Raw genomic sequence first — 27243 nt, 5'->3', positions numbered from 1 at the left:
CCGTCTAAACCTTACCAAGTGGGAAAAGACAACTGCCTTTTTCATTCTGAATCTTCTACTATACTCGCCTTACCAGGGTTTACCTTCAGCTCTTAATTTCAGAAACCTTGTGTTTGTTTGTTTTTTAACCAACCAGACAAGTAGTGTTGTAAGTGGTAATCGGAATATCTGTGCCAAGTCTGAGCAGAGGGCCTGATGTGTATCGTCTGTGTTCAGTCGGTGGTAGCTTGTTGTGTTCTCCTGCTTCACCCAAGTTGATCAGGCTTTGGGAATCTTACAAAAAAACTGACTTAGTGAGAATTCATCTAGTTAACAGGTATTTATCAAGCACCTGTTTTATGCCAGGGACTAGTCTATGTCCTTACTGATCTTTCTGTCTACTTGTTGTGCTACCAGTTACTGAGAGAGGAATATAGAAATCTCCGATTTTAATTGTAGACTTGCCTGTTTTTCCTTTCAGTTCTGTCAGTTTTGCTTCATCTATTTTGGAGTTCTTTTGTTTGAATCATATATATTTGTAATTGTTGTAATATATCATCCCAGTGTTGACCCCTTTAATCATTATGAAACGTCCTCTTTGTCTCTAGTAATGTGCCCAGCATGTTTTGTCTGTCTGGTTTGTTTGTTTTTTTTTAAATATTTATTTTTTTTATTTTATTTTGGCTGCACCGGGTTTTAGTTGTGGGATGTGGACTTCTTAGTTGCAGCATGCATGCAGGATCTAGTTCCCCAACCAGAGATCGAACCCGGGCCCCCTGCATTGGGTGCACGTAGTCTTTCCCACTGGACTGCCAGGGAAGTCCCCTGTCTGTCTGATATTAATACAGCCATTCCAGCTCTCTTGTGCTTACTGATCACATGGTATATCTTTTTCCATTCCTTTACTTTCAACCTGTGTCTTGGAATTTAAAGTGCTTCTCTTGTAGGCAGGATATAGCTAGGTTCTGCTTTTTTATCCAGTCTGACAATCTCTGCCTTTGATTGGAGTGTTTATTTAGGGCATTCTTTTTTTTTTTTTTTTTTTTTTTTTTGCGGTACGCGGACCTCTCACTGCTGTGGCCTCTCCCGCTGCGGAGCACAGGCTCCGGATGCACAGCCCCACGGGCTGGGCTCACGGGCCCAGCTGCTCCGCAGCATGCGGGATCTTCCCAGTCTGGGGCACGAACCCGTGTCCCCTGCATCGGCAGGCGGACTCTCAACCACTGTGTCACCAGGGAAGCCCGAGCATCTTTCTGTGTGCTTGCCAGATGCATTAGTTTCCTAGGGCTGCTGTAACAAAGTACTACAAACTGGCTGGCTTAAAACAACAGAAATGTATTGTCTCACAGTTCTGGAAGCTAGAAGTCCAAAATTAGGGTGTCAGCAGGGCTACACTCTCTCCAGGTTCTGGGGGAGAATCGGTTCCATGCCTTCTTCTTAGCTCCGAGTGTTGCTGGAGATCCTCTGTGTTCCTTGGCTTGCAGGTGCATTTCTCACCTGTGTGTCTTCACATCATCTTCTTGTAAGGACACCAGTCACATTGGATTAAGGGCCCACCCTACTCCGGTATGACCTCATCTTAACTAATTACATCTGCAACAACCCTATTTCCAAATAAGGTCACATTCTGAGGTATTGGGGGTAGGATTTCAACATCTCTTTTGGGGATACACAGTTCAACCCTAGCCATTTGCATGTCTTCTTTGGTGAAATATCTATTCAAATAGTTTTACCATCTTGAAAATTGGGTTGTTTGTCTTTTTATTATTGAGTTGTGAGAGTTCTTTATATCTTCTGGATACAAGTCCTTTCTCTGATATGTGACTTGCAAATATATTCTCCCAGTGTGTGGCTTGTCTTTTCATTTTCTTAATGGCGTTTTTTGAAGTACAAGAATTTTTTGTTTTTTCTTTCATGGTTTGTGCTTCTGTTGTTGTACCTAAGAACTCTTTGCCCAACCCACTGTTTGTCAACCTTGGACGCTGTTGACATTTGGGGCCAGATCATTCTTTGTTGTGGGGACTGTTCCACGTGTTGTGGGCTGTTTAACAGCGTTTCCGACCTCTACCCATGGGTGCCAGGATTATTCACCCCACTCCAAAGTTGTGACAACCAAAAATGTTTGCCGACATTGCTAAATGTCCCCTAGGAGGCAAAAGCACCTCCACTTGAAAACCATTGGCCTAAACCAATATTGCAAAGATCTTCTGGGACTTCCCTGGAGGTCCAGTGATTAAGACTCCACACTTCCAATGCAGGGGACATGGGTTCAATTCCTGGTTGGGGAACTAAGGTCCCACATGCCATGGTGTGGCCAAAAAAAACCCAGATTTTCCCGTTTCCCTAAGAGTTTTATAATTTTAGCTCTTACATTTAGATCTAGGACCATTTGTAGTTATCTTTTGTTTATGGTGTAAGGTAAAGATCTAAATTTATCTTTCTGCATGTGAATATCCAGTTGCCCCAATACAATTTGTTGAAAAGACTGTGTTTTGACCCATTGAATGACTGTCAAATTGAACCTCTGTAAAAAAATTGACCGTAAATGTAAGCATTTATTTCTGGATTCTCATTTCTGTTCACTTGTGCTAGTACCACATGATCTTAATTATTGTAGCTCTGTAATAGGTTTTGAAAATGAGCCCTCCAACTTTGTTCTTTTTCAAAATTGTTTTGTTGGATATTTATTCACATTTAATGTAATTATTGGTATGGTTGGGTTTAATTCTGCTATTTGCTGTTTTCTATTTATGTGATCTCTTCCTGTTTTTCCTGCCTTCCTTTGTATTAAACACATACATGTATTACCCTATTTTGGATTAAACAAATATTGTTTAGTATACCATTTTATTTACTGTTAGTTTTTTAGCTGTTATTTCCCTTTTTCTTTTTGAGTTGGTTCTAGGGATTACAATATGCATCTTTACAGTCTTCTTCGAGTTAATACTGACTTGTTTCTTGTAAATAGAAGCTGCACCCGTACAGCGCCGTTTCTGTTTCTCTTTCGTGCTCTTGTTGCCATATGTACTACATCTATATTTATTATCAACCCAGTATTGTAAATCTTTGCTTTAAATAGTCATAAATCTTTTAAAGCAATTCGGGGAAAGTGTATATCTATGTATCCACCCACGTATTTATCATTTTCAGTGCCCTCGTGCCTTCCTGTGAGGTCACCACCTGACACCATTTCCCTCTTGTTTGAAGCACTGCCTTTAGCATTTCTAGTAATTCAGGTCTGTTAACAACAAATTCTCTCAGTTTTTAAAATCTGGAATTGTCTTTAAGTATTTATTTATTTATTTGGCTGCACCGGGTCTTAGTTGCAGCACGCAGGATCTTCGTTTCAGCGTGCAGACTCTTAGTTGCGGCATGCCGGATCTAGCCCCCTGACCAGGGATGGAACCCCGGGCCCCCTGAATTGGGAGTGCGGAGTCTTAACCACTGGACCACCAGGAAAGTCCCTGGAATTGTCCTTATTTCACCTTCATTTTTGAAGGACAGTTACACTGGGTATAGACCTCTTGATCAACAGGTTTTTCTCTCTCACTTTGAATATGTCATTGTCTCCTGGCTCCCATTGTTTCTGATGAGAAGCCTGCTATTAATTTTATCTTTTATCATTCTTTCCCTGGATGTGGTGAGTTGTTGTGCCCTTGCTGCTACTTAAGATTTTTATGTTCAATTTTGGCTCTCGGCACTTTGATTATGATGTGTTTGGGTGTAGTTTTCTTTGTATGTATCCTTTTTAGGACTCACTGATCTTCTTGAGTCTATAAGTTACAATTTCCCACCAAATTTGGGAAGTGTTCAGCCATTATTTATTCAAGTATATATTCTGCCCCTTTCTTCTCTCCTCTCCTCCTAGAAATCCAATTACACATATATTAGAATCCTTGATCTTATCTGACAGATCTCTGAGGCTTTCTTCATTTTCTTCAGTGTTTTTTCTCTCTGTTCTTTAAGCCAGATACTTTGTGTTGATCCATCTTCCAATTGACTGATACTTCTACCAGTTTATATATATCTGCTATTGAGCCCATCCACTGAATTTTTCATTTCAGTTATTAATCCTTTTCAGCTCTAGAATTCCCATCTGGTTCCTTTTTATAGTGTCCATTTCCCTGTCAAGATTTCCTGTTTTTCACTCATTTTTAGTATATTTTTCTTTAACTCTTAAGCACGTTTTCCTTTAATTCTTTAAACATTTTCATAATAGCTGTTTTGAAGTCTGTGTCTACTAAATCCAACATCTGGGCCCACTCTAAGTGAGTTCTTGGCTTCTTGATATTTCCTGAGTGCAGGTCACATTCTTTTGTTTCTTGGGCCACATCTAAGTAATGCCTTTGTTTGAAAACTAGGCGTTGCAGATAATATGTTGCAATGATTCTGGATTATGTTTTGTTCTCCTGAGTGTTGTTTAGTAAGTTGTTAACTTGCCTGGTCTCTAACTGTGAAATCTCTCCCCTCTGTGGGACACAGCCAGTGCATAGTTTAACAGTCAGTCAGAGATTTGGGCAAAGGTTATGTTGACACACCTCAAGTGACCATCTTCTGCCACTTGAATTATGTGTAGGTTGAGGAATGCGTTTAAAAGCACAGAAAATTTGCAAGTTTCCCCAAGCTTTTAAATTTCTCTGAGCTCCCTGGGGTTTTCTGCGTGTATCTGTAGTTTAGCAGTCGGTTGGGGATGCTTGGAGATTTTATTACTTCAGTCCTTCTATGGCTCCCTTGCTTCCGGGTATCCCCCTTCAACTAGCTGCTCTGCTACTTGCCCTCTACCAAGTCCACACCTTCAGCTGATAAAGCTGTGGGTTTTCACTGCCTGAAATAGACAGGAACTCCCCCAGCCAGTGCACCATTCTTGCCCCAAGTGCAGTAGCACTTCCCCAGTGAGCAGTTGTGGCCTGCAGCTGGTCATTTTCCAGTGTCCTGAAATGATTGTTTTTAATAAATTTGTCACATTTTGTGCTTGATCTGTGTAAAGGGGAATTGCCTGACCTACTCATATTCCATTACCGGAAGCCATCAGGGCGCGGCAGTAAGCGAAACAGATACTCTATTGGAAGAAAAGCAGACCTTAAACAAATAAGAAAATAGAAATGTAATATGTCAAATGGTGGTAGGTGCCTTAAAGAACAATAAAAGTAGGAAGGGCTTGAGGGAGAAGCCCTGTGGTGGACACTGGGAATAGCAAATGTCAAGGCCCTGAGGTAGAAGCCTATTTGGGGAGCCACAAGTAATGGGGAGGGAATAGGATACGGGGTCAGAGGAGGTAGCTAGGGTCAGATCACCTGGAGCCTTGAGAAAGACATTAGCTCTTATTCTGAGAGAGGAGGGAAGCTGTTGGAAGGTATTAAGTGAAAAGTGACATTATCACTCGTCTTGCCTTAAGGGATCACTCAGAATGCCCGTTGACCTCATCACAATGAGAACTACAACTGCCAAGTGAATTCAGAAAGTCATTGACAGGGCTTGGCATCCCTGTACTTGAACTGAGCTTTGAGGCACTGGGACCAGGGAGCCTGTGGACCTCGTGAACTTCTAGGCTGAAGAGACATCTGGGCTTAGCCGAACATCATTCATCTTAGAATCAGGGACCCTTGTTGGGGTCCTGACTCTGCCATGTACAAGACTCAGTTTCTCTAAATGAGCCAACTATCCAGTGTCTAACACATGTGATATACAGTCAATAATTGGCTCTAACTCAAATGTGGACGTTAACAAAAACTGAGGTTCCTAACTTGGCTGCTTGTCCAGGCACCCATGCTCTTTCAACAGCTCAGTGACCTGTGGTTGTTCCTTCTCCCTTGTACTTTGTCATCATCCTCCAGACACAGTGGTTCATCGTTCTGAAAGTCACTTTCATCCACCCCGTCATTTCCTTTCCTGTTCCACATCCTGGCTTAAGCCTCAGTCTCTTCCCTTCCCAGCCTGTCCTGCATGTGGCCACCAGACCATCTTTCTAAAGCCGGGCTTGGATCTATCATGCAGGGACGTGATCTCTTCATTTTTAAACTGGGGGACATTTTAAACTTTCCAGAAAGTCCAGAACATAACATGACAGGAGTGGAGCTATCCCTTCATCCCTCTCCTCTCCCACCTTCCCCAGAATTAGCCACCATCCTGAAGCTGGTGTATAACATTCCATGAGCATTCTGTGCTTCTATAATATCTTTATGTTTCCATTAACAATATACAATATTGTTTTATGGTTTTTAAATGTACATAAATGGCGTAATACTCTGTGAATCATTTACCAGCTTGCTTTTTCCTTTCAACGTTACATGTTAGAGATTTACTGACACCAATACGTGCTGCCTTAGTTCACCCTCTTAACTGCTGTGCAAAGGTCTCACCTTTATTAGATGCTGCAAATTGCTCTTCAAGGTGACTGAATCCATTTACGCTTTCACTTGATTCCGTCTTAAAAACATTCCCATGGGGGCTTCCCTGGTGGCGCAGTGGTTGAGATTTCGCCTGCCAATGCAGGGGACACAGGTTCGTGCCCCGGTCCGGGAAGATCCCACATGCCGCGGAGCGGCTGGGCCCGTGAGCCATGGCCGCTGAGCCTGCGCGTCCGGAGCCTGTGCTCCGCAACAGGAGAGGCCACAGCAGTGAGAGGCCCACGTACTGCAAAAAAAAAAAAAAAAAAAAAAAATTTCCATGCCCCCATCACCTAATAAAATTAAGTTGCTAATGGTGGTATTCAAAGGCCCACTCTATTGAGACCCCAGTCTACTTTTATATTTTCTTTCACATTACTTGTTTTGTTTCTTCATCTATAAAGATAAAGATAATTACTACCGAATTGTTGTGAGATCAGTGAGTTCATCTGTGGCACATAATGGACACACAAAAAAATGATAGTTTCCGTTCCTTCCTTTGTATCTCTATAGTACACACCTGCTCCTTCTGGAGCTGTGTGGAAAGAGTCTAATCCAGAAAAGTTGGGGGGTGAGCAGGGGGACCTGTTAAAGCCAAGACTAGGATGCTCTCTTCATCTCCTGATATCTTATTGTTGCAGCTCACTGGGGTCTTGGATCACATTCTTGTCTCCTCTTATGGGCGCATTTGATCATGTGTACTGTCCGTGTCTTCATTCCAAGTCCAAGGTGACAGGGGCCAAGCACAGAAGCCTCTCTGTACCCCGGAACAGACCCTGAAAATGACAAATACATGCTGAATGTTAGAACAGCGAGTGTTTGAATCTAAATACAGAGAAAGTGGTTCTGTAATCAGACTGCCTGGGTCTGAGTCCTGCCCCATCTCTTAACAGCCGTGTGGCCTGGGGCAAGTTGGTTAACCACTCCAGGCCTCAGTGTTCTCATCTGTAAAGTGCAACTATAAATACCCATTTCTTCAGGTGGTTGTGAGGATCGAATGAAATCATCCCCATAAAGTGCTAGCACAGACGCAGTGCATGTCAGCCAGTTTTGACATTACTGTTTCATCATGATCTACAGGCAGACTAGACTGATGCAAATGAAGGTCTGCTAGAGTGGAGGTTCCTCGTGTGGTACCCAGCCAGAGCTGGAGCCAAGGTTGGTGGGTGGCCAGGATGGAGCTGGGGGTGGAGAGCGGGGGAAGGGAGCCATTGGACGCCCTCGGTGGGTAAAAGGAGGAGAGGGAGGCTGTTCCCAGCACAAACTTCCGGTAACAGCCTGCTTGTGAGGTTTTTCCTAAAAAAACAAATTCAGATTCCTAATCAATCCCCGCGAACGCATTTTCCCCACCGCAGGGAGCTTGAGAAACACTGACAAATCCTTACTTTTCAAATCTCCTTCATCTAGATTCTTTGAGGATTTTGAAGTTCATCTAAACATTATTTCAGAACTTACGTGGTGTATTGAATAAGAATTTTTCCTTGTGACGTTCTTGCTGATGTGTAAGCGTGTACCCTCATTGTGTCAGGGGCATTTCCAGGTCTGGGGTGGTGGTTTCTGGCTTGTCAGCTAGCCGCCCCCCTCACTCCCCACCCAGCCTTGGGGTCTTTTGTTTCCCCAGAGTGCCGCGCTGCCCACCCCTCCCATCTCTTGAGCACACTCAGTGACTCTTTTTTTTTTTTTTTTTTAGTTTCTGCTTTATAACAAAGTGAATCAGTTATACATAGACATCTGTTCCCATATCCCTTCCCTCTTGCGTCTCCCTCCCTCCCACCCTCCCTATCCCACCCCTCCAGGCGATCACACAGCACCAAGCTGATCTCCCTGTGCTATGCAGCTGCTTCCCACTATCTATCTACCTTGCGTTTGGTACTGTATATATGTCCATGCCTCTCTTTCGCTTTGTCACAGCTTACCCTTCCCCCTCCCCATATCCTCAAGTCCATTCTCAAGTAGGTCTGTGTCTTTATTCCTGTCTTACCCCTAGGTTCTTCATAACATTTTTTTTCTTAAATTCCATATATATGTGTTAGCATACGGTATTTGTCTTTCTCTTTCTGACTTACTTCACTCTGTATGACAGACTCTAGGTCTATCCACCTCATTACAAATAGCTCAATTTTGTTTCTTTTTATGGCTGAGTAATATTCCATCGTATATATGTGACTCTTATTCAGAAGGAACCACAGCGCGGGTTACCCGAGTCGTCCTGTCTGCATCCCGCTCAGTGTCTGGACGCTGCTATGATGTCGGCTTCCTCCCTCTGTGCCACCAAAGCTTTCTACTGTCTTTCACTTCCAGTCCTGTTCAGCCTCCAAGTCTCCTCTGAGTCTGTGTGTTCCATATTTTAATACGCTCAGCTTCTCTCAGAGCAACACTGCCGTCGTCTCCAGGTGTCTTGCTATTTTCACCTAGACTTCAGGTGAAGTTTAAGGAAGCACACTGAGCAGCGAAAACAATGGCTTAGAGGAATCAGGGAAGTGAAGGGTGTTGGGGTTTGTCTAGTTTCTATTCGGGGGTTAGTTAATGAACTGAGCTGGTTGTTAAACCAGCTGTCATTACCCCCAGGAATGTCATTTTGTGGGTAGGGAAGTTGCTGTCTAGAGCAACGCAGCATCGCGACAAGTCCTCCAGGATTCAGAACCTGCTTCCATCCGCAGTCCTGGCACACACTCAAAGAAAGCTGCAAAAATGGAAAAGGTCCATTCCGCTAGGGGAAATATGTTGATTACACTACCTGCCTAGTCACCTTGGTCCACCCTTTCTCTCCCATGTGGAGTGTTTTTTCCTTATTTTTACAAAGAGTGAGATTTCCAATTCAGTGTTCTGAGAAGGTGTCTCAAATTTAAACTGCTGGTAGAAGTCTTATAATTATTTCAAGTGGAAAACACACTCGATACTTTCACTTGTCATATGTAAAACCACTTGAATACATTCTGCTCTCTGCATTATATCTGTAAGAATCTGAGTTTTCAAATGCATTTAGTGGTCAACCTTAGTTTTGTTTTCAGGCCAATTGCTTAGAATCTGGTTTGTCTGGAGTATTATGTATCTAAAGCCTCCAGTTAAGAATCTTGTAGTGTCATAAGATCACCGAGCCGCTATGGGGAAGCTTCGTATTAGAACATCTAAATTCATCTCAGCTCAAGTGCCTTTTTTATGAGGCATTCTTAATTTCTTGAAGTAATCAGTTATCCCTGGGCTCTCCCTTCAGTAATCTGATGCATTCTGCCCAAGTACATAAAGACCAGTAATTTTAGTAAAATTCCTCCCAGCAATGGTATTTAAAACCCACCCTAATGAGACATTTATTCTTGAAGCATTTCCTTATCCATCACCTGCTTACTTCACAGAGTAGATTGCAAAGTATGTTTCATTTGGAATTCCCAGGCAGCTCGGAAAAGCTGGCAGTGCAGCTGGTGCTGTTTTTACACGGTGTGTTCTGCACCCGGGCGCTACCGCATTCAGCTGCTCACACACACTTAAGTGAGGCAAGTGACATTCTTCCCACTTAAATTGGGGGAAACTAGTGGAAGTAGTCTCCTCTCTCCCAGAGAGAAGGCTGAAGCTGTAAAATTATCACTGAATGTCTCCTAGGTTTGCCCATGTCAAAACGTTCTGACACATCCTCAGTCGTTTCCACCCCCTTGGCCCCAACTGAAGAAGTGGACCCAGTGCCCTGCTATCAGCAGGCATCAGTTTTACAGCCTCTCTCCTTTCGTTTCCCACCACACCTAGTGGTTTCCTCTGCCTTCCCGAAGCTCCCTCTGCGTCTAGTTTCCCAAGTGTTGCTGGAAACAGATTGAATAGTATTGAATTAAGCTCTTGCTTCTCTTTGCTAAGTTGCACTCACCAGCTCATCGAGTACAGCTCATTTTCCTTCTGCTCTTTACATTTCAGGGGTCCTAACGATGCCTCCGTTTCCTTTTTGCTGATATCAGTGTTTCTTAGAAAAACTATGACAGTGACTTGTTTGTGTCTATACAGTATATGGCTTTTCAAAATCAGAGAACTTAAGAAATTTCCTTAATCAGTAAGGCATGATTTTAAAAGGGACAGGATTTTAAATGATCTCATTTGCCAGATGGAGAAACTCAGGCATTGACAAGAATCACATCTAATCAGAGAATCACGTCTAATCAGAGCCTCACTACAAACTTTCTTAACCAGGAGCTATCAGTTTAATAATGATTTTCACATCCATTTTCTTACATTTATGCATCTTACGTCAACGTAATATTCTTGAAAGCACCAAGAGCATTTGCCTGCGTGTCGTCAGTAGAGAAACTGTGGCAGCAGGAGCAAATTCTCCAGGTGGCAAGCAGATCGGCTGAGATGCCTTGCTTCTTCCTCTGGCCCTACACTTGCCTATGACACTGTGACTTAAGTTAACTTTTATTACAGGGTCGTATATATTAGGGACCAAATGTAGAAACTGGCCTGTGTTTTATGAAGGTTATCAATTACCAATGAATTTAGCTATGAAGTTTTTTTTTTTTACATCTTTATTGGAGTATAGTTGCTTTACAATGGTTTCTGCTTTATAACGTAATGAATCAGTTATACATATACATATGTTTCCATATCCCCTCCCTCTTGCGTCTCCCTCCCACCCTCCCTATCCCACCCCTCCAGGCGGTCACAAAGCACCGAGCTGATCTCCCTGTGGAATTTAGCTATGAAGTATTTTTAATAAAAAACAGCTTCAACTTGCTTTAAATTTTTAAAAACTTGAATAATATTTCAGTGAATCTCTTACTAACTTGTTTTTGAACAAGTTAATAAATCAAGCTTTAACTTATGATGGAGAATACGTTCGCTGGTTTGTATATTTGCAAGTGAATGTCTTACATATGTACTCGTTGTCCAGAGTAAAGAAGTACTTCTGTGAGCGTTGACTAAGGTTAGCCACTGACCTTTTATTTTTCATTGAAATGGAATGTGGGCATTTGTTTTGTTTCTTAAGGTTTCATATCTCATCCTGGCAGGGAAGTGGTGTATGACCAATACCTCTGTGAAACTGTGATCCATATGCCCATTTCCAGCTGGTGCCTCCAAAGCTTGGTTCCCTAGGAAAGAGATGAAACACTACCCCACTGCCCAGAGCGCTTGGCTACTCACTCTGACCACACAGCCCAATGCTTTTGTCCACAAAAAGCAGTCATTTTCCTAAATTAATCATATAATGTACACACTATTTGATCACTAAGATGCTGATATTGTAGTAAGCTAAACTCTAAGCCAAGGCAGCAGCATAAATCTTACCTGGCTGTCCCAGACCTGACCTCAGGTAGGGCCTCATATAGCATTACCTTTAAGGAACCCCGAGTGAAATTTCAGGATGGCGTGTTCACACGTGCTCGACACAGCTGCCAACTCAGGTGAAGCAGCAGGAGAAGAAGGCAGCAGCCCTTGCATGGAGAATGAGTCAGGACTAGAGGCTGGACGACCGTGAACCTGGTGTTCCAGGTAGGACAAGAGCGGATTCTCCGTCGGTGATTAGATGGGACAGGAAGAGAGAGGACAAGACAGGGGAGTCCAGAACGGTGCCGCGGCCCTCCTCTCCCCTCTCTCTGCCCCGTTGAGCTCAATCTCCACCAGGCACTGAGGACCCTCGGGCCTCAGAGGACCCGGTCAGTCCAGGCTGTGCCTCCTCAGAGACCGGCTTCTCTGAGGGTCCCCAGGTGGCTGAGTCAGAAAGATCTGGGCAGAAGAGGGCTGGCCCAAGGTTAAAGTCCAGACTCCTGCCTCCAGGCCAGGCTCTCACTGTGGACCTGTCACTTCTGTCCAGCTCAGATTCCACATCAGACAAAGTAGGTGTAATCAAAGGAACCCACGCGGAGTCACCGTGAGAATTAAGGTGAAGTGCTGTGGAAATGGAAGGTGGATTCCTCCATGGTTCTGTGGTCACAGAGCATCAATTAAGTGCTCAAATGCAAGCTGGAGGGAGCAGTGTCTCCGCAGCAGCCCCTGCCGCGGATAAGACAGCACGGAGGGTTAGGAAAACCTGTGGGTTGGACTGGAACATGCCTCTCAGTCTGCTGGTTCTGGTCTGCTTCAGGGGCCACCTAGAATAAGTCGAATCCCCTTTTCCTAAGAAAGCCCATCCTGGGGTGACAGTGTCTAGTGGTGGCAGATGGCACTGACTGGGTGGTGAAGAAAGCCCGGGAGACAGGACTGCGCCCTGGAACAGCCCTACCCAGAGGCAGTCCTCACGGGAATTTGGGCCTTCGCATCCCTTGGAAACCGACGCAGATAAACCAAATTCACAAAAGACTGGGGCATCCAAAATGGCTGGAAGTTTGTTTGAAAACAAGGACAGGCACTTAACGTTTGCTCTCTCTTCCTGTTGGCAAGTTTAGAGGAAGCAAATCACATGTGGTTGAGTGGGTGAGGAATCAGGAGAAGGATTGGTTAGATAATCTCAGGGACGCTTGTCACCCAGGCGTGCAGGCCTGGGGCACCCCCTCCGCCCTGAGACTGGACGGGCATGGGATGGGCATCTCCTCCAGGGCCCCTCCTTCCTGCCATCTCACTTCACAGCAGGCCAGCTCCCTTCACACGGACACATTCTTTCCTTAGTTTCTACCTCAGTCAGGTGACGGTCTGGTCTGTTTTGTATTGATCTTTATAATTTAACCTGCAAAGGACAGTGTAATCTCTGAAGTCCTAGCAGGGAGTGGGAAAGGGTACCGCAGCTTCCCCGGTACCATGTACGTCATTCAGCTGGCATTTGATTAGACACAGACTCGAGACAGCTCATATATGCTATTATTTTGTTTTTAACTCCTCTCTTTTTGTGTATTTGAAAACTTTTTATTTTGAGATAATTATAGATTGACATAACAATAGAGAAAAACCTTGTGTGCCCTTTACCCAATTCCATCCACTGGTAGCATCTTGCAAAGCTACAGCATAACAACAACCAGGGTATTAACACTGATGCATTCAAGAGCCAGAAGATTTCCATTACCACGGGGTCCCTTTACAGCCACAACTCCCATTTCCTCCTTAAAATCTGGCAACCACTAATCTGTTCTCCATTTCCATAGTTTTAGCATTTCAAGAACGTTGTATAAGTGGAATGATATAGTATGTAACCACTGAGGATTGGCTTTTTTCACACAGCGTATTTCACTGGAGATTCATCCAGGCCCCCGTGTGTCAATAGTTCATGGTGTGGGGCTTCCCTGGTGGCGCAGTAGTTAAGAATCCACCTGCCAGTGCAGGGGACATGGGTTCGAGCCCTGGTCCAGGAAGATCCCACATGCCGCGGGGCAACTAAGCCCATGCGCCACAACTACTGAGCCTGCGCTCAGAGCCCGCGAGCCACAACTGCTGAGCCCGCATGCCACAACTACTGAAGCCCGAGCACCTAGAGCCTGTGTTCCGCAACAAGAGAAGCCACCGCAACGAGAAGCCCACGCACCGCAGGGAAGAGTAGCCCCCGCTGGCCGCAACTAAAGAAAGCCTGCGCGCAGCAACAAAGACCCAACGCAGCTAAAAATAAATTAATTAAATAAATTAATTTAAAAAAATAGTTCATGGTGTGGTTAGACCACAGTTTGTTTAACATTCTCCTGTGGAAGGACATCTGTTGTTCCCAGTTTTTGGTTATTACAAATAAAGCTGCTATGAACATTCATGTACAGATTTTTGTGTGACAATAAGTTTCCATTTCTCTGGGATAAATGCCTAAGAGCATAATTGTTGGGTCATATGTAGTTCCATGCTTAGCTTTTTAAGAAACTGCCAAGCTGTTTTCCAGAGTGGCTGTACCAGTTCTGTGTTCCCACTAGCAACGTACGTGTGATCTACTTTCTCTGCATCCTCACCAGCATTTGATGTTATTACTGTTTTTAACTTAGCCATTCTGACAGGTGTGGAGTGACTCACTATGGTTTTAATTTGCATTTTCCTAATGCTAGTGATGTTGAACATTTTAATGTGCTTATTTGTCATCCACGTGTCCTCTTTAGTGAAGTGTCTCTTCATATTTTTGCCCATTTTATAACTGGATTGTTTGGGGGTTTTACTGTTGAGTTTTGAGTATTCTTTCTATATTTTATATATTTAGATACTAGTCCTTTGTCAGATATGTGTTTTCCAAATGTTTTCTGCCAGTCTATAGCTTTTCTTTTTGTCCTCTTAACAGGGTCTTTCACAGAGCAAAAGTTTTTAAATTTTCAATAAAGATCCAATTTATCAAGTTTTCCTTTTTATGGATTGTACTCTTGGTATCAAGTATAAGAACGCTTTGCCTTGCCATGGGTCCTGAAGAGTTTCTCCTATTTTTTTCTAACAATTTGATAGCTTTACATTTAAGCCCATGGTCCATTCTGAGTTAATTTTTATATAAGATGTGAGAATTAAAGTAAGGTTCTTTTTTTTTCCCATGCATGTCCAGTTGCTCCAGCACCACTTGTTTTTTTTTTTGTTTGTTTGTTTGAATAACAATGGCTGGCATTTATTAGTCATTTACAGTGTATCTGGCACTTTTCTAATGTACAGTTTTCAGAAGTGTCCTATGAGTTAGATTCTGTTATTACCATGATTTTACATATAAGGAAACTGGAAGGTAGATGGAATAAACTGTACAAAGTCCAATGGCAGATGATCATCAGAGCCCATGTTTCTAGCCTATGTGCTCTACTATCTCCCATATAGAATATTTTACCTTCTCTAGTATTGAGATATTTTATGATAATTTTAGATTTTAAAAGTTTCCCCAGTGATAATTTACTTTTTCACACCAAGAGATCTGTTCCAGGGCTTCCCTGTTGGCGCAGTGGTTGAGAGTCCGCCTGCCGATGGGAGGGGCACGGGTTTGTGCCCCGGTCCGGGAGGGTCCCGCATGCCGTGGGGCGGCTGGGCCCATGAGCCATGGCCGCTGGGCCTGCTTGTCCGGAACCTGTGCTCTGCAATGGGAGAGGCCACAGCGGTGAGAGGCCCGTGTACAGCAAAAAAAAAAAAAAAAAAAAGAGATCTGTTCCAGTTTGCAGCAATCTAGTCAATAATTCAAAATTTTCATTATTGAATCTTGGGGCAGCTCCACTTGTTGAAAAGACTATCCTTCCTCTGTTGAAATACTGTTTGCACCTTTGTCAAAAATCAGTTGGGCGTATTTGTGTAGGTCTGTTTTGAGGTTCTCTGCTCTGTCCAGTTGATCTATATCTCTCTCCCTCTGCCAATACCACATAGTCTTGATTCTGGTTGCTATATAATGTCAACTGGGAAAAAAGTGCACAACCTAAAAGTTGAGAGTTATGTTTTATTCAGGGGCTTTACTGAAGACTGTAGCCTGGGAGACAGCCTCTCAGACAGCTCTGAGGGACTGTTCCAAAGAGGTAAGGGAGGCACTGGATATAATAGGAGCTTTTGCTGGGGAGGAGAATGTAGTCGAACATCAAAAGATTACTACTAATCACAAAAAAACGGACATCTCAAGTTAATGATTTTAGTGCTTTTCAGTGTATGGGAAGATGCAATAGCCTGGGCTCATTGAAATTACCGTTTTGATATTCATCTTAACTATCTAGGGCCAGTACCCTGGTTTTTTCCATCCTGAATTCCCCTCAGGGTGCGCCAGCAGGGGTGGCTGCAGTGCCTGATGACTTTATGGCCACAGCATCCTTTGTTTGCTGAAATGGCAGATGACATTCTTTGCCTACAATAATAAGTCTTGAAATCAGGTGGACTGATTCCTCCCACTTTATTCTTCTTTTTCAAAATTGTCTTAGCTATTCTAGTTCCTTTGCCCCTTCCATATAAATTTTAGAGTAGTCTTGTACCCATCTACAGAAAAATCCTGCTGGGATTTTTATAGAAATTACATTAAACTTGTATATCAACTTGGGGAGAATTGACATTTTAACTATGTTGGATTTCTAATTCATGAACAAGTTAATGTCTTTCCGTTTATTTAGACCTCCTTTGATTTCTTTCTTTAGTGTTTTGTAGTTCTCAGCATACAAGTCCTATACATGTTTTGTTAGATTTACACCTAAGTATTTCTTATTTTATTTTTCTTGTGTGTGTATAAGCAATTGTAAATTATATTGTATTTTTAATCAGAGTCTTAATTTAAGACTAGTATGTAGAATTTGATTTTTGTATGTTTATCTTATATCCTGTGACCTTGCTGAACTCACTTATTAGTTCTTCGAGTTTTGGGAGGTCAATTCCTTGGGATTTTCTACATAGACAATCATGTCATCTGCAAGTAAAGACAATTCTATTTCTTCCTTTCTGATCTGTACACTTCCTATTACCTTTTTTGCCTTCTTGCTCTGTCTAGAACTTATAACACTAAGAATGGTGAGAGTAGAAATCCTTCCCTTGTTCCCAGTCTTAGGGGGAAGGCATCCAGTCTTTCACCATTAAGTATAATGTTAAATACAGGTTTTCTATAGATGTTCTTTATCAGGTACCCCCCATTCCTATTCTTCTGAGTTTTTGGTCATGAATGGATATTGAATTTTGCCATGCTTTTTCTTCATCCATTAATATGATCATGTGATTTTTTTTTCTTCGTAAGCCTGTTAATCTTGTGGATTACAATGATTAAATTTTAAATACTGAACCAGACTTGCATCACTAGAACAAACCCCACTTGGTCATTGTATATAATTTTTTTAGCATATTGATCTGTTGGTCTATTCTATCTGCCTATATTTTGTTAAGGATTTTTTTTTTCATTTTCCTTTAACTTGGTTGTTAAGGATTTTTGCATCTTTATTTATGATGGATATTTGTATTCTTTTTATAAAAGTACTATCATTGTCTGGTTTCGGTACCAGGGTAATACCAGCTTCATAAAATGAATTAGGAATTATTTCTTCCTCTTCCGTTTTTGGAGAACATTGTGTAGAATTGGTGTTAACTTTTTTAAACGTTTGGTAGAATTCTCCAGTGAAACCCTGTGGGCCTGGAGACTTATTTGGGGGAATTTTTAAATTAGGAATTCAATTTTCTTAATAATTATAGGATTATTCAAGTCATCTGAGAGGCTTTGTGTTTTGTTTTATTTTTTTTCTGCGATACGCGGGCCTCTCACTGTTGTGGCCTCTCCTGTTGCGGAGCACAGGCTCCGGACGCGCAGGCTCAGCGGCCATGGCTCACGGGCCCAGCTGCTCTGCGGCATGTGGGATCTTCCCAGACCGGGGCACGAACCCGCGTCCCCTGCATCGGCAGGCGGACTCTCAACCACTGCACCACCAGGGAAGCCCCAGCTTTGTGTTTTTTATCTAAGTTGTCAAATTTATGTACAGTTGCTCATAGTAATCCCTATTATCCTTTTTTTTTTTTTTCATTTTTTAAAAACCTTTTATTTATATAAGTGTGAACTCTACCTGTGTGGATTTCTACCTGATAATCCATTAATAATCCACATTTATTTTCATGCTCACATTGTCCCCATTTGGCCAGTGGAAGCCCCACCAAGTTAGCTCTCATGCATTATATAATTTAATTGTGCATTATTTGTTACAAAAAAATTGAACTAACATATCTTTTCAAACAGTGAAAAAGAACAAAAAGTGACAAGGGCCTAAGAGAAGACAGTGGCAAGTAGAAAAGAAATTTAGAAGTATATAGGTGGCAAAAGTGTGATGATTAACTTGGTATGGGCCTATTATCCTTTTGATGTCTGCAGGTCTGTAGTGATATCTCCTGTTTCATTCCTGACATCGGTAATTTGTGTCTTCTTTTTCTTTGTCAGTCTTGCTACAGGTTTGACAATTTCATTAATCTTTTCAAAGAATCAGCTTTTAGTTTTACCAATTTTCTCTGTTGTTTTTCTGTTTTCCTTTTCATCGATATCTGCTCTTCTCTTTATTATTGCCTTCATTTTGTTTGCTTTAGGTTTACTTTTCTATGTTCTTGAGACTTCCTGTTTTTTTAATTTGTTTCAAGAATGTTTGTGATTGCTCATTGAAGCCTTTTTATGATGGTCGCTTTAAAATTTTTTCAGACAATTCTAGCATCTCTGTATCTTGATGTTGGCGTCTCTTGATTGTCTCTTAATTCAGTTTGAGAGCACGCTGGTTCCTGGTATGATGAATGATTTTTTATTTAAACCCAGATATTTTGGATACTATGTTATGAAACTTTTGTCTCATTTTAAACCTTCTCTTTTACCTGGCTGCTTCTGACACTGCTGTGGCAGAGGAGCTGGGGCTCCTCCTCATTACTCTTCGGTGTGGGTGGAAGTCCAGGGTCTGCAGTTGGCCTCTGTTGACACCCCGGGGAGTGGGAGAGGAGACTCCTTGTTACTGCAGGATAGGGGTGGGAGTTCTCCATCCCTGCTAGGCCGCCACTAACACCTCCCTGACTGGAAGAGGTGGTAGGAATGCCTTGTTACTGCCCCCCACATGGCCTCCCCGACACCACAGGAACGTGGTGAAACGTGGCAGTGGTGAACATCTTGAGTCTCCACCAGGCCTCCTCTGACAGCGTCCCTGGTTGGGGGGCAGGGACATCTCATTACTTCAGAGTCAGGGTGGAAGTCCAGGTTCTCCACCTGGTCTCTACTCTCCCCTCCGGATAGGGGGGCTTCATTACCGCCCAGCAAGGACAAAACTCCCCCTCCCTACGTCTCCCTCTGTGATATCACCCCGGTGGGGGTTACTGGGGTGCCTCGTCACAGCCTGGTAGGGGAAGAAGTCTCAGCGCCCTGATGCCCTTGCTGGTGTGGTTGTGGGTGGGATGACAGTGTTTGCTCCGGTGTTTGGTTAGTGTCTAAAAGTTCCATCATGCTGGGCTCCTCGTTTCCTGGTTCTTTGGCTAGACGGAGTAGGCTTTGGGGGACTTTTTTTGTCTTCACCATGCTCGTTTCTGGGACGCTGGCTTCTTCAGCGCCAAGTCGGGAATCTCTAAGGCAAAAAGTAAACCCAGGGGACTCACCACCTTTTATTCCTTGTGTTTCAGGATACCCAGCCAGTGTGCCCCCTCCTCTCCGCCTCTCAGGGTCTCATATTTATTTTGTACGTAATGTCCAGTGTTTTGGGTTGTACTTAGTGGGAAGAACAGGGAAAAATATGTCCACTCCATCTTCCCAGAAGCAAAACAGTTTTTCTCTTTTTGCTGAGCCTTCTTATTGACTGTAAACTGCGTAAGACGAGCAAGCCTATAACATACAGTTTTGTATCCTCTGTAAGGCCTGTGCCCATGGAGGTGCTTAGTAGTATTTGTAGACTGGCTGATTTGGCTGTTCACGTGGCACCTTGACCTCACAGAGGAAAACATTCTGAGGACTGTAACTAGGAGAGACCATTCAACAGCACCTTGTTGAACCCCTTCCCACCTGTGGCCGTGGAAGTGTTCATTAGCCGCCCAGCTTCCTAAAGGGGTGGGTTGGCATTTTCCCTTTCATCTTCGCGGAGGTTGTGAGCAGAGGGCACACGGCCCTGGAGAACCCTTGAAATGCAAACCCATGAGCCACTGCTGTTGGGCTAAGGTCTTCCCATTTCATGAGGTGCCCACTTGGGGAGCCGCCCTCTGGGAACTTGCAGCGAGGGAGGGGTCCAGAGCGCTCACCCGCTGTCTCCTTTGAAACAGGAGGACCATGACACTATGGAAGCCGAGCTGGACAAAGATGAACTGATCCAGCCCCAGCTTGGAGAGCTCTCAGGCGAGAAGCTTCTGACCACGGAGTACTTGGGAGTAAGTACCGTGTGAAGGGGGTGGGGACCCCGAAATAGAAAGGAGAGATGGACCATTGATGGACTTAGCATTTGCAGTAACACATAAGGATTTGGTTTGGTCTGTTATGATACTATGTTTATAAGATATGCGTCATCCAGCTTGCTTCCAGGGGCCCTGAAGTGCACAGCGGCCCTAGTTACTATCCTAAACAGGCCCGCTGGTGGACAGAAGGCAGTTAGAGTATAACTAAAAGGCACACCCCAGAGCCTTCGTGACATCTGAGGGTAAGCCCGTCCTTAGTAGTAATCATCTACCCGTCCAGCGTCTTGGTTTTCTTGTGCCTTATCCGTGAGAAGGGAAGACTGCTGCAGGTTTGTCAGTCGTCAGCACACAGGTGATGGCCGAAGCCATCCGAGCAGGTGAGGTCGCCCACTGAGGGAGGTGGAGGGTGGAGAGGGAGGGAGGGCGGGGCTGAGGGCAGGGGGTGAACCAGCATGTCAGGCGCAGGAGAAGGAAGACGGGCCCCTGAGAAGGACAGAAAGTGAACAGTCAGAGAGGCTTGAGGAGAACCAGGAGAAAGCAGTGCCACGGAAACCAGGAGGGAGGGGTGTTTCCGGATGGGCTGAGTGGTCAGTCAAAGCACCAAGAGGCCTGTGGAGTCACACGTCTGTGAGGGGCCACAATCTGAACTCCCCGACGACCCCGATGCTCTGGGAACGCCTTGCTACCACCCACCAGCTCGATAGGGAAGAGTGTGAGTCAGGGGAGCTGCCCACCGGCTGGGAGAGGATGGCGGCGTCGAGGGCCCAGGTGCCTCGTGGAACCTTGATCAGAGAACACATGGGTGAGCAGGTGGGATGCCACAGGGTAAGGTGTCTGAAGGGAGCAGCAACTGCACAGGATGAGGCCAGTTCAGACCGAAGCCCCGTGACAGATGGCTGAGCACATAGGAGTGAAGGCCATTGGTATTAAAAGGAGCTCCTGGAATTTTGAAGCTGGTGGTTGACTGGGTCGGTTACATGGACCCTGAAATCTCCTCAGATTGGGCAGGTCGGTGTTGGAGCTGGGAGCCAGATGCTCAACAATCGAAGCAAGGACAGTGACATGGGAAGGAAACAGGTGGCGGGTACAGGTGGCGTGAGCCTTTCCAGGGGCAGAAAGCACCTGTCCATTCCCATTGCTGCCCTGTCCAGGCCCTCATCACCTCACCCTGGGCACTGGTCTCCCTGGTCACCTGGGCCTGGTCTTCCTCTTTGTTCAAGGAGTTTCCAGGGGCCCCAGGCTGGAGTCAGTATATGCTGGCAGAACTTGAAGTTGGAGGACAGCCAAGGGCCCAGTCATGGGGACACTGTCGGCGAGGGTTTTGGAGTTTGCTCTGCATGAGCTGGGAAGTTGTTGGAGGGCGCACAGCAGGGGAGTACTCAGTTTGACTTACGTTTTACTATATTAACTTCTATTGTCACTCTGGCTGCTTTGTGGAGAATAGACCGTATGGGGCAAGAGTTAAAGAAGGGAGGTGACTTAGGAGGCCGGGTGACCACCGGCCCCCAGTCATGGACAAGTGCCTATAGCCCGCCACTGTCCCTAGAAACAACTCAGGGATCAAAGGAACCTAACTGACTGCGGAGACTCCATTACGTTAAGTCAAGTGGGGAGGTAGGTGCTTGAGAAGGGACGGAAGTGAGGCCATCCGGGTTCCAAACTGCTGATGGAAGTCTTGAGCCCTGACTAGGCCTTTGCTTCCCTTTGGAAGAACACTGGCTTTGTCAGGGAAGGACTGAGCTCCATTTGACAGGACATGCATTTTTTTTTCAATTTATTTATTTTTTATTTTATTTACTTTTGTCTGTGTTGGGTCTTCGTTGCTGCACGCCGGCTTTCTCTAGTTGTGGCGAGCGGGGGTGACTCTTCCTTGTGGTGCGCGGGCTTCTCACCGCGGTGGCTACTCTTGTTGCGGAGCACGGGCTCTAGGCGTGTGGGCTTCAGTAATTGTGGCACGCGGGCTCAGTAGTTGTGGCTCATGGGCTCTAGAGCGCAGGCTCAGTAGTTGTGGCACGCAGGCTTAGTTGCTCTGCAGCGTGTGGGATCTTCCTGGACCAGGGCTCGAACCCGTGTCCCCTGCACTGGCAGGCGGATTCTTAACCACTGTGCCACCAGCGAAGCCCTGGATGTGCATTTTTAAAAGGAAGATTCTCATGCTTCGTGGGCAGGTGGTGAGGAAAACAGAAGGCAAGTTGGTGGGGCTTCTCTGGAGGATGGTGGCGAAGCTGTCGAGAACTCAGCCCTGAGATGCTGGGACTTCCCCACAGACACCACTGCACAAGCACGTGAGGGTCAGCAAGGATGTTCAGACAGAAACCCCAGTACAGCCCCTCCGCTAAATAGCTTTTAGCACCTCTGCGCAGTGAAATACCACGGGTGAGATCTTATGTTGATACGGTGAAGATTTTTAACAGCAACAACGAAAACAAGACACCGAACGTGCTGAAACCACCAGTTTAATCTTGCAGTTTGGTGAGGCACAAAGGGACAGAGCTTTCAAATCAACCAATAATCCAGCTTCATGGCATCCAGAAATGGTGTCATTTTACCCGAGCCTGCAGTTCTAAATCCCCTTAATGCATAGGTGCTGTTCTTTTACCAGAAGGAAGTATTTAGAAAAGTTCTACACATGCTTGTTTATCTCATTGGTATCAGTTACTTTTCGGTGGCGATGTGAGTGGTAAGAATGAAGTACAGAAAGCATTTGTTATAGGGACGTGAAGACCAAGGTTATTCGTTTCCTAGGGCTGCAGTAACGAATTACCATAAACTGGATGGCTTAAAACCACAGAAATGTGTTCTCTCACCATTCTGGAGGCCAGAAATCCACAATCAAGTTATCAGCACAGCCACACTCCCTCCGAAGGCTCTAGGGGAGAATCTTTCTTGGTCTTGCACCTTCTGGCGGCTCCAGACCCTCCTTGGCTTGTGGCTGTGGAACTCCAGACTCCGCCTCCTTCTCCTCTTCTCTTTGTGTTCTCTTGTCTCTTATGACACCCTTCACTGGATTTAGGATAATCTAGGATGATCTCTTCATGTCAAGATCCCTAATGTAACTACAGCTGCAAAGACTGTTTATCCAAATCAGGCCACGTTCACAGGTTCCCAGGGTTAGTACATGGACAGATCTCTTGGGGGCCACCATTCGACCCACTAGACCAGGTCACCATAGGATCTCATGTGGAAACTCTTTAAAGTTTTATTAGAGAGCTTACTGTTGAGCAGTAAGCGCTGAGGTTATAGGCGTACTGCCCATTTTGCTGTCTTTGTTCGTTAGACTCCTCAGCTGCCCTCAGTCACCCAGTCTTGATTTGAAATTGACAGCCGGCCAGCGCTGTGAGCTCACCTCACCTGCCCACCTTTGGCTCTGGTGGTTCACATGGGGGTTGTGCACTCACACCTGCTAACTGCTTGTGTCAAACGAGGGAACCTGCCAGAGATAGAAGGTGTTGCATTTCACTAGGGAATGTGCACCCCAGATATCACAATTCATGCCTCCCATTCTGGTGTACTAGGTAGATTGTAGATTTTTCAAGATCAGTGGAAAGCTGTTGACTTTTAGAAACGTGTATTCAAAAATTTTTCATTGAACCTGTGCCATTTGCCTAACACACAACAGAATGCTGGCAACGTTTCTCAAGCTGTTATCTTCCAGACGTTTACAGGTGACACAGAGCAGATAAAACTGTGCTGTTGATGAGGGATGGAGGGTCAGGGGGTTGACGGGTATCGTCCTGTGACGTCAGAGCTGGCCGTCGAAGGTGGATTAAAGTAGAGTCTAGGCCCCAGCCCAGACCTCCTTACCATCATCCCGGGAGCAGTAATTGTACACACCAGTGATTTACAAACTATAATACTAGTTAGGGCGTGAGGGGGGAGGTGCAGTGAGGGAAGCCTGCCAGGGTGTCGAGGGGATGGAAGGGAGCCCTTCCCAGGATGCCTGGACCCATGGCTCCCCGCTTGCTGGGCATTGATGGCCACCCCGCGCCCTGCAAGGCCACACTAGCTGCCTGTCCTCACTCCCCCAAGTTCAAGCAGGTAGCACCTGCGCACTGCAGAGCCCGGGCCATGAAGAAGCTGACGACCACAGGGAACTCAGGGAAGGCTTGAGCAGAACAAGCCACTTTTCCTGGGCTTGCTTGAGAGTGGTGGTGGTCACATCAAATGTATCCGTTCGGGCTTCCCTGGTGGCGCAGTGGTTGAGAGTCCACCTGCCAATGCAGGGGACATGGGTTCGTGCCCCGGTCCGGGAAGATCCCACATGCCGCGGAGCGGCTGGGCCCGTGAGCCATGGCCGCTGAGCCTGCGCGTCCAGAGCCTGTGCTCCACAACGGGAGAGGCCACAACAGTGAGAGGCCCGCGTACGCAAAAAAAAAAAAAAAAAAAAAATGTATCCGTTCACTCATAATTCTGGTGAAAAACAGCACCCTTTTGTGTTTCTTCTTCAGGCCGTGGTCAGCAGCAGGTCAAGATTGATGACTTGCCAGCTTCTCCTTGCTTGGTTATTTCTAAAGTTTTTAGAATCATCCATATCATGCCAAATAATCACTTAGTTCTTCCTAAAAAGAGTGCCCTGATTTAAATACCTTCAGTACCCTGGGTAAAGGAGTGTAGATATTTATCATAGGATCTCAGTTTTTTTGTTTTTATTTTGAAGTTTAAACTTATTGTTCAGTTACCTTTAACAACAGTCATAGGCGTGCCTTAAATTAGTTGGGCTCACGTCCTGGGCCAGGCCCTGTGCTGATTGCCTCACACATCTGATTCCATTTATTTAATCCTCCCAACAAAGGATGGGGTAAATTCTGCTCGTATTGCGTGTCATAGATGAGGAAGCTAAGGCTGAGAGCGTTGAGGAGCATTCTCAGGTGTTACCTGAGCCTGCTTGCTGTTTACCACTAAGCTCTGCTGCCTTCTGGGAGAACTGTTGATTTTCCAGTGAATTCTGTTCCATATTTGAAAGTTTAGAGTCTCCAACTGTGTGAAATATTCAGAATTACTCTATGGTCCAATTTTTAAGCATAGACTCAGTTTGGAGGGGGAATGCCTGGTGTCAATGCTAGTCACTTCCTTTCCACACTTTCTTTTCTGCCAAGTTGGTTTGGAGATCTCTTAAAGGGCTGGTTAAAGCAGGGGTCCTGACCCAATCTTCAGACAGTCTGTGTGTGGGGACCTGGCCCCAGGAATCTGCATCTTTATTACAACCCTCAGTGGTTCTAAAGCCAGCATCTGGGCCATGGAAACATTGCCACGTGGGCAGACCTCAAGGTTAACGGGGCCTCAGCAGGGGAAATGAGTGCAGCGGCCAGGGGGCAGGACCAGCCCGCCGGAGACAGGGAAGAAGCTTGGGCGCCTGCGGCTGGCCCTGTTTTACTCACAGTGAAAACCAAAACCGGAGAAGGAAGGGCCTCAGTTTCCAATTTTTCCTTTTTTTCTTCAAATTTGTCTCCACTTTGGGGTTTTTTTCTAATCACTTTTCAACCAATTATTCCTGCTCTGCCTGACTCTGATGATTGAAAAGTCACTTGGAACTAACTAAAAAGTCCATATTCCTATGTGTGAAAACACAACCAAACAAGCAGGGGGAAGAATCCCCAACCCCCAAAGATTCTAAATCCTTTTCTTTTTCAGTTTGTTTCTGGGGTTCTTTTTTCTGATTGCAAAAGAAATACATGCTTATTACTGAAAAGTCAAAAGTAAGTACAGCATAAACAACCACCATAATAATTCTGTCCACCCAGAGATAACCATTGTTCCCTCTATTTTCCTTTCATTTATCTCTGCATCTCATCTTTCCTTTGTCAGTTGGTATTGAGCTCATCTGCAAGTAGCAGGGAATCCAGCCTTATCAGACCCCAGGCTCATCTCTTGCCTTCTTTCACCCAGCCCGTCAGAAGGGAAGATCCAGGTTTTGTGGGCCCTCCAGTTTACAGGGTTTTGCAGGCCTTCTTTAAAACAACGGAATACAAGGTTTAGGTATGAAAGTGAATAATTAGAATGAGACTAAGAAAAATAAATCACAGTCAAAGTCAAATTTTAAGAACTGACAGATCGATAACCAATAAGGACCTACTGTACAACACAGGGAACTATACTCAATATCTTGTAATAACCTATAATGGAAAAGAATCTAAAAGAGAATAGATATATGTATAACTGAATCACTTTGCTGTACACCTGAAACTAACACAACATGGTAAATCAACTATAGTTCAATTTTTTTTTTTAAGTAGGTAAAGGGAAAAAAGAAAGAACTGACAGGTATCACAAACAGAAAAATAATGTTTTATTAACTAGCTGCTTGCCACGTGCTTCATAGTTTTCTTTCCGGATATTTTTTGTTTTATAGTCTTTGATTGCCTCTACATATGTTGCAATGAGTTTGTAATATTTTCTACAGAGAAAGAAAAGAAAATTAATCCTTCCTGTAATGTATTTGATCAGCTTTGTTTCTTTTTTTTTTTTTTTTTTTGCGGTACGCGGGCCTCTCACTGCTGTGGCCTCTCCCGTTGCAGAGCACAGGCTCCGGACGCGCAGGCTCAGCGGCCATGGCTCACAGGCCTAGCCGCTCCGCGGCATGTGGGATCTTCGCGGACCGGGGCACGAACCCGTGTCCCATGCATCAGCAGGCGAACTCTCAACCACTGTGCCACCAGGGAAGCCCCAGCTTTGTTTCTTATTATTGATAGAGTTGAAAATTTTCTTTTGGCCTCACATTTAGTTTTATGGTAATGCTGTGTAAATTTTTAGGATTGTTGTTAAATTTGAGAAAACCATCCTCAAACTTCTTTCATAAAGAAACTGGAAGATTTGGGGGCATTTCAAGTTTTCCTGTGCACTGACTCTTTATAAATTCTCTGATGATGTGTGGAATTCCTAGAAGCTACTTCCACACCAGGACAGCTAGCGATGGTTTGGCTATGCACAGAAGTGACTGGGAATCATATTTCCCACTAAACTCAAATTAAAGGTCACCCGGATTCAACGTCCTTTTGGCTAAGTTCTAAATTGCCTTTGGCCATTCCAACACCATGAGGGGGAGTATGGCAAGGGAAGTGAGAGTAGAAAGAAACAGCAGTTTTAAGTGACTGCAATTGAAACATGCTACTTCTGCAAATTTTACAAAAACCATATGAGCACATTGCCAGGGCTCTTTCTGGGTCTGTGAAGCTTTGGTTTCATTAGCTCCACG

At 44.7% G+C, this 27243-nt stretch overlaps 1 protein-coding gene across 1 annotated transcript in view; it reads left to right on the top strand.

Moving 5' to 3' along the window:
- Positions 1–27243, top strand: part of ARMC9 (armadillo repeat containing 9) — a 142113-nt gene that overhangs the window by 92644 nt on the left and 22226 nt on the right. The window contains 1 exon segment of the mRNA XM_060106995.1: positions 19923–20027. Within this exon segment, the coding sequence (XP_059962978.1) occupies positions 19923–20027 (105 nt within the window).

The sequence above is a fragment of the Mesoplodon densirostris genome, chromosome 8, assembly GCF_025265405.1.
Source record: "Mesoplodon densirostris isolate mMesDen1 chromosome 8, mMesDen1 primary haplotype, whole genome shotgun sequence".
Classification (NCBI taxonomy): Eukaryota; Metazoa; Chordata; class Mammalia; order Artiodactyla; family Ziphiidae; genus Mesoplodon; species Mesoplodon densirostris.
The sequence above is the reverse complement of the archived record's forward strand: the minus strand, read 5'-3'. Positions and strand labels throughout refer to the sequence as shown.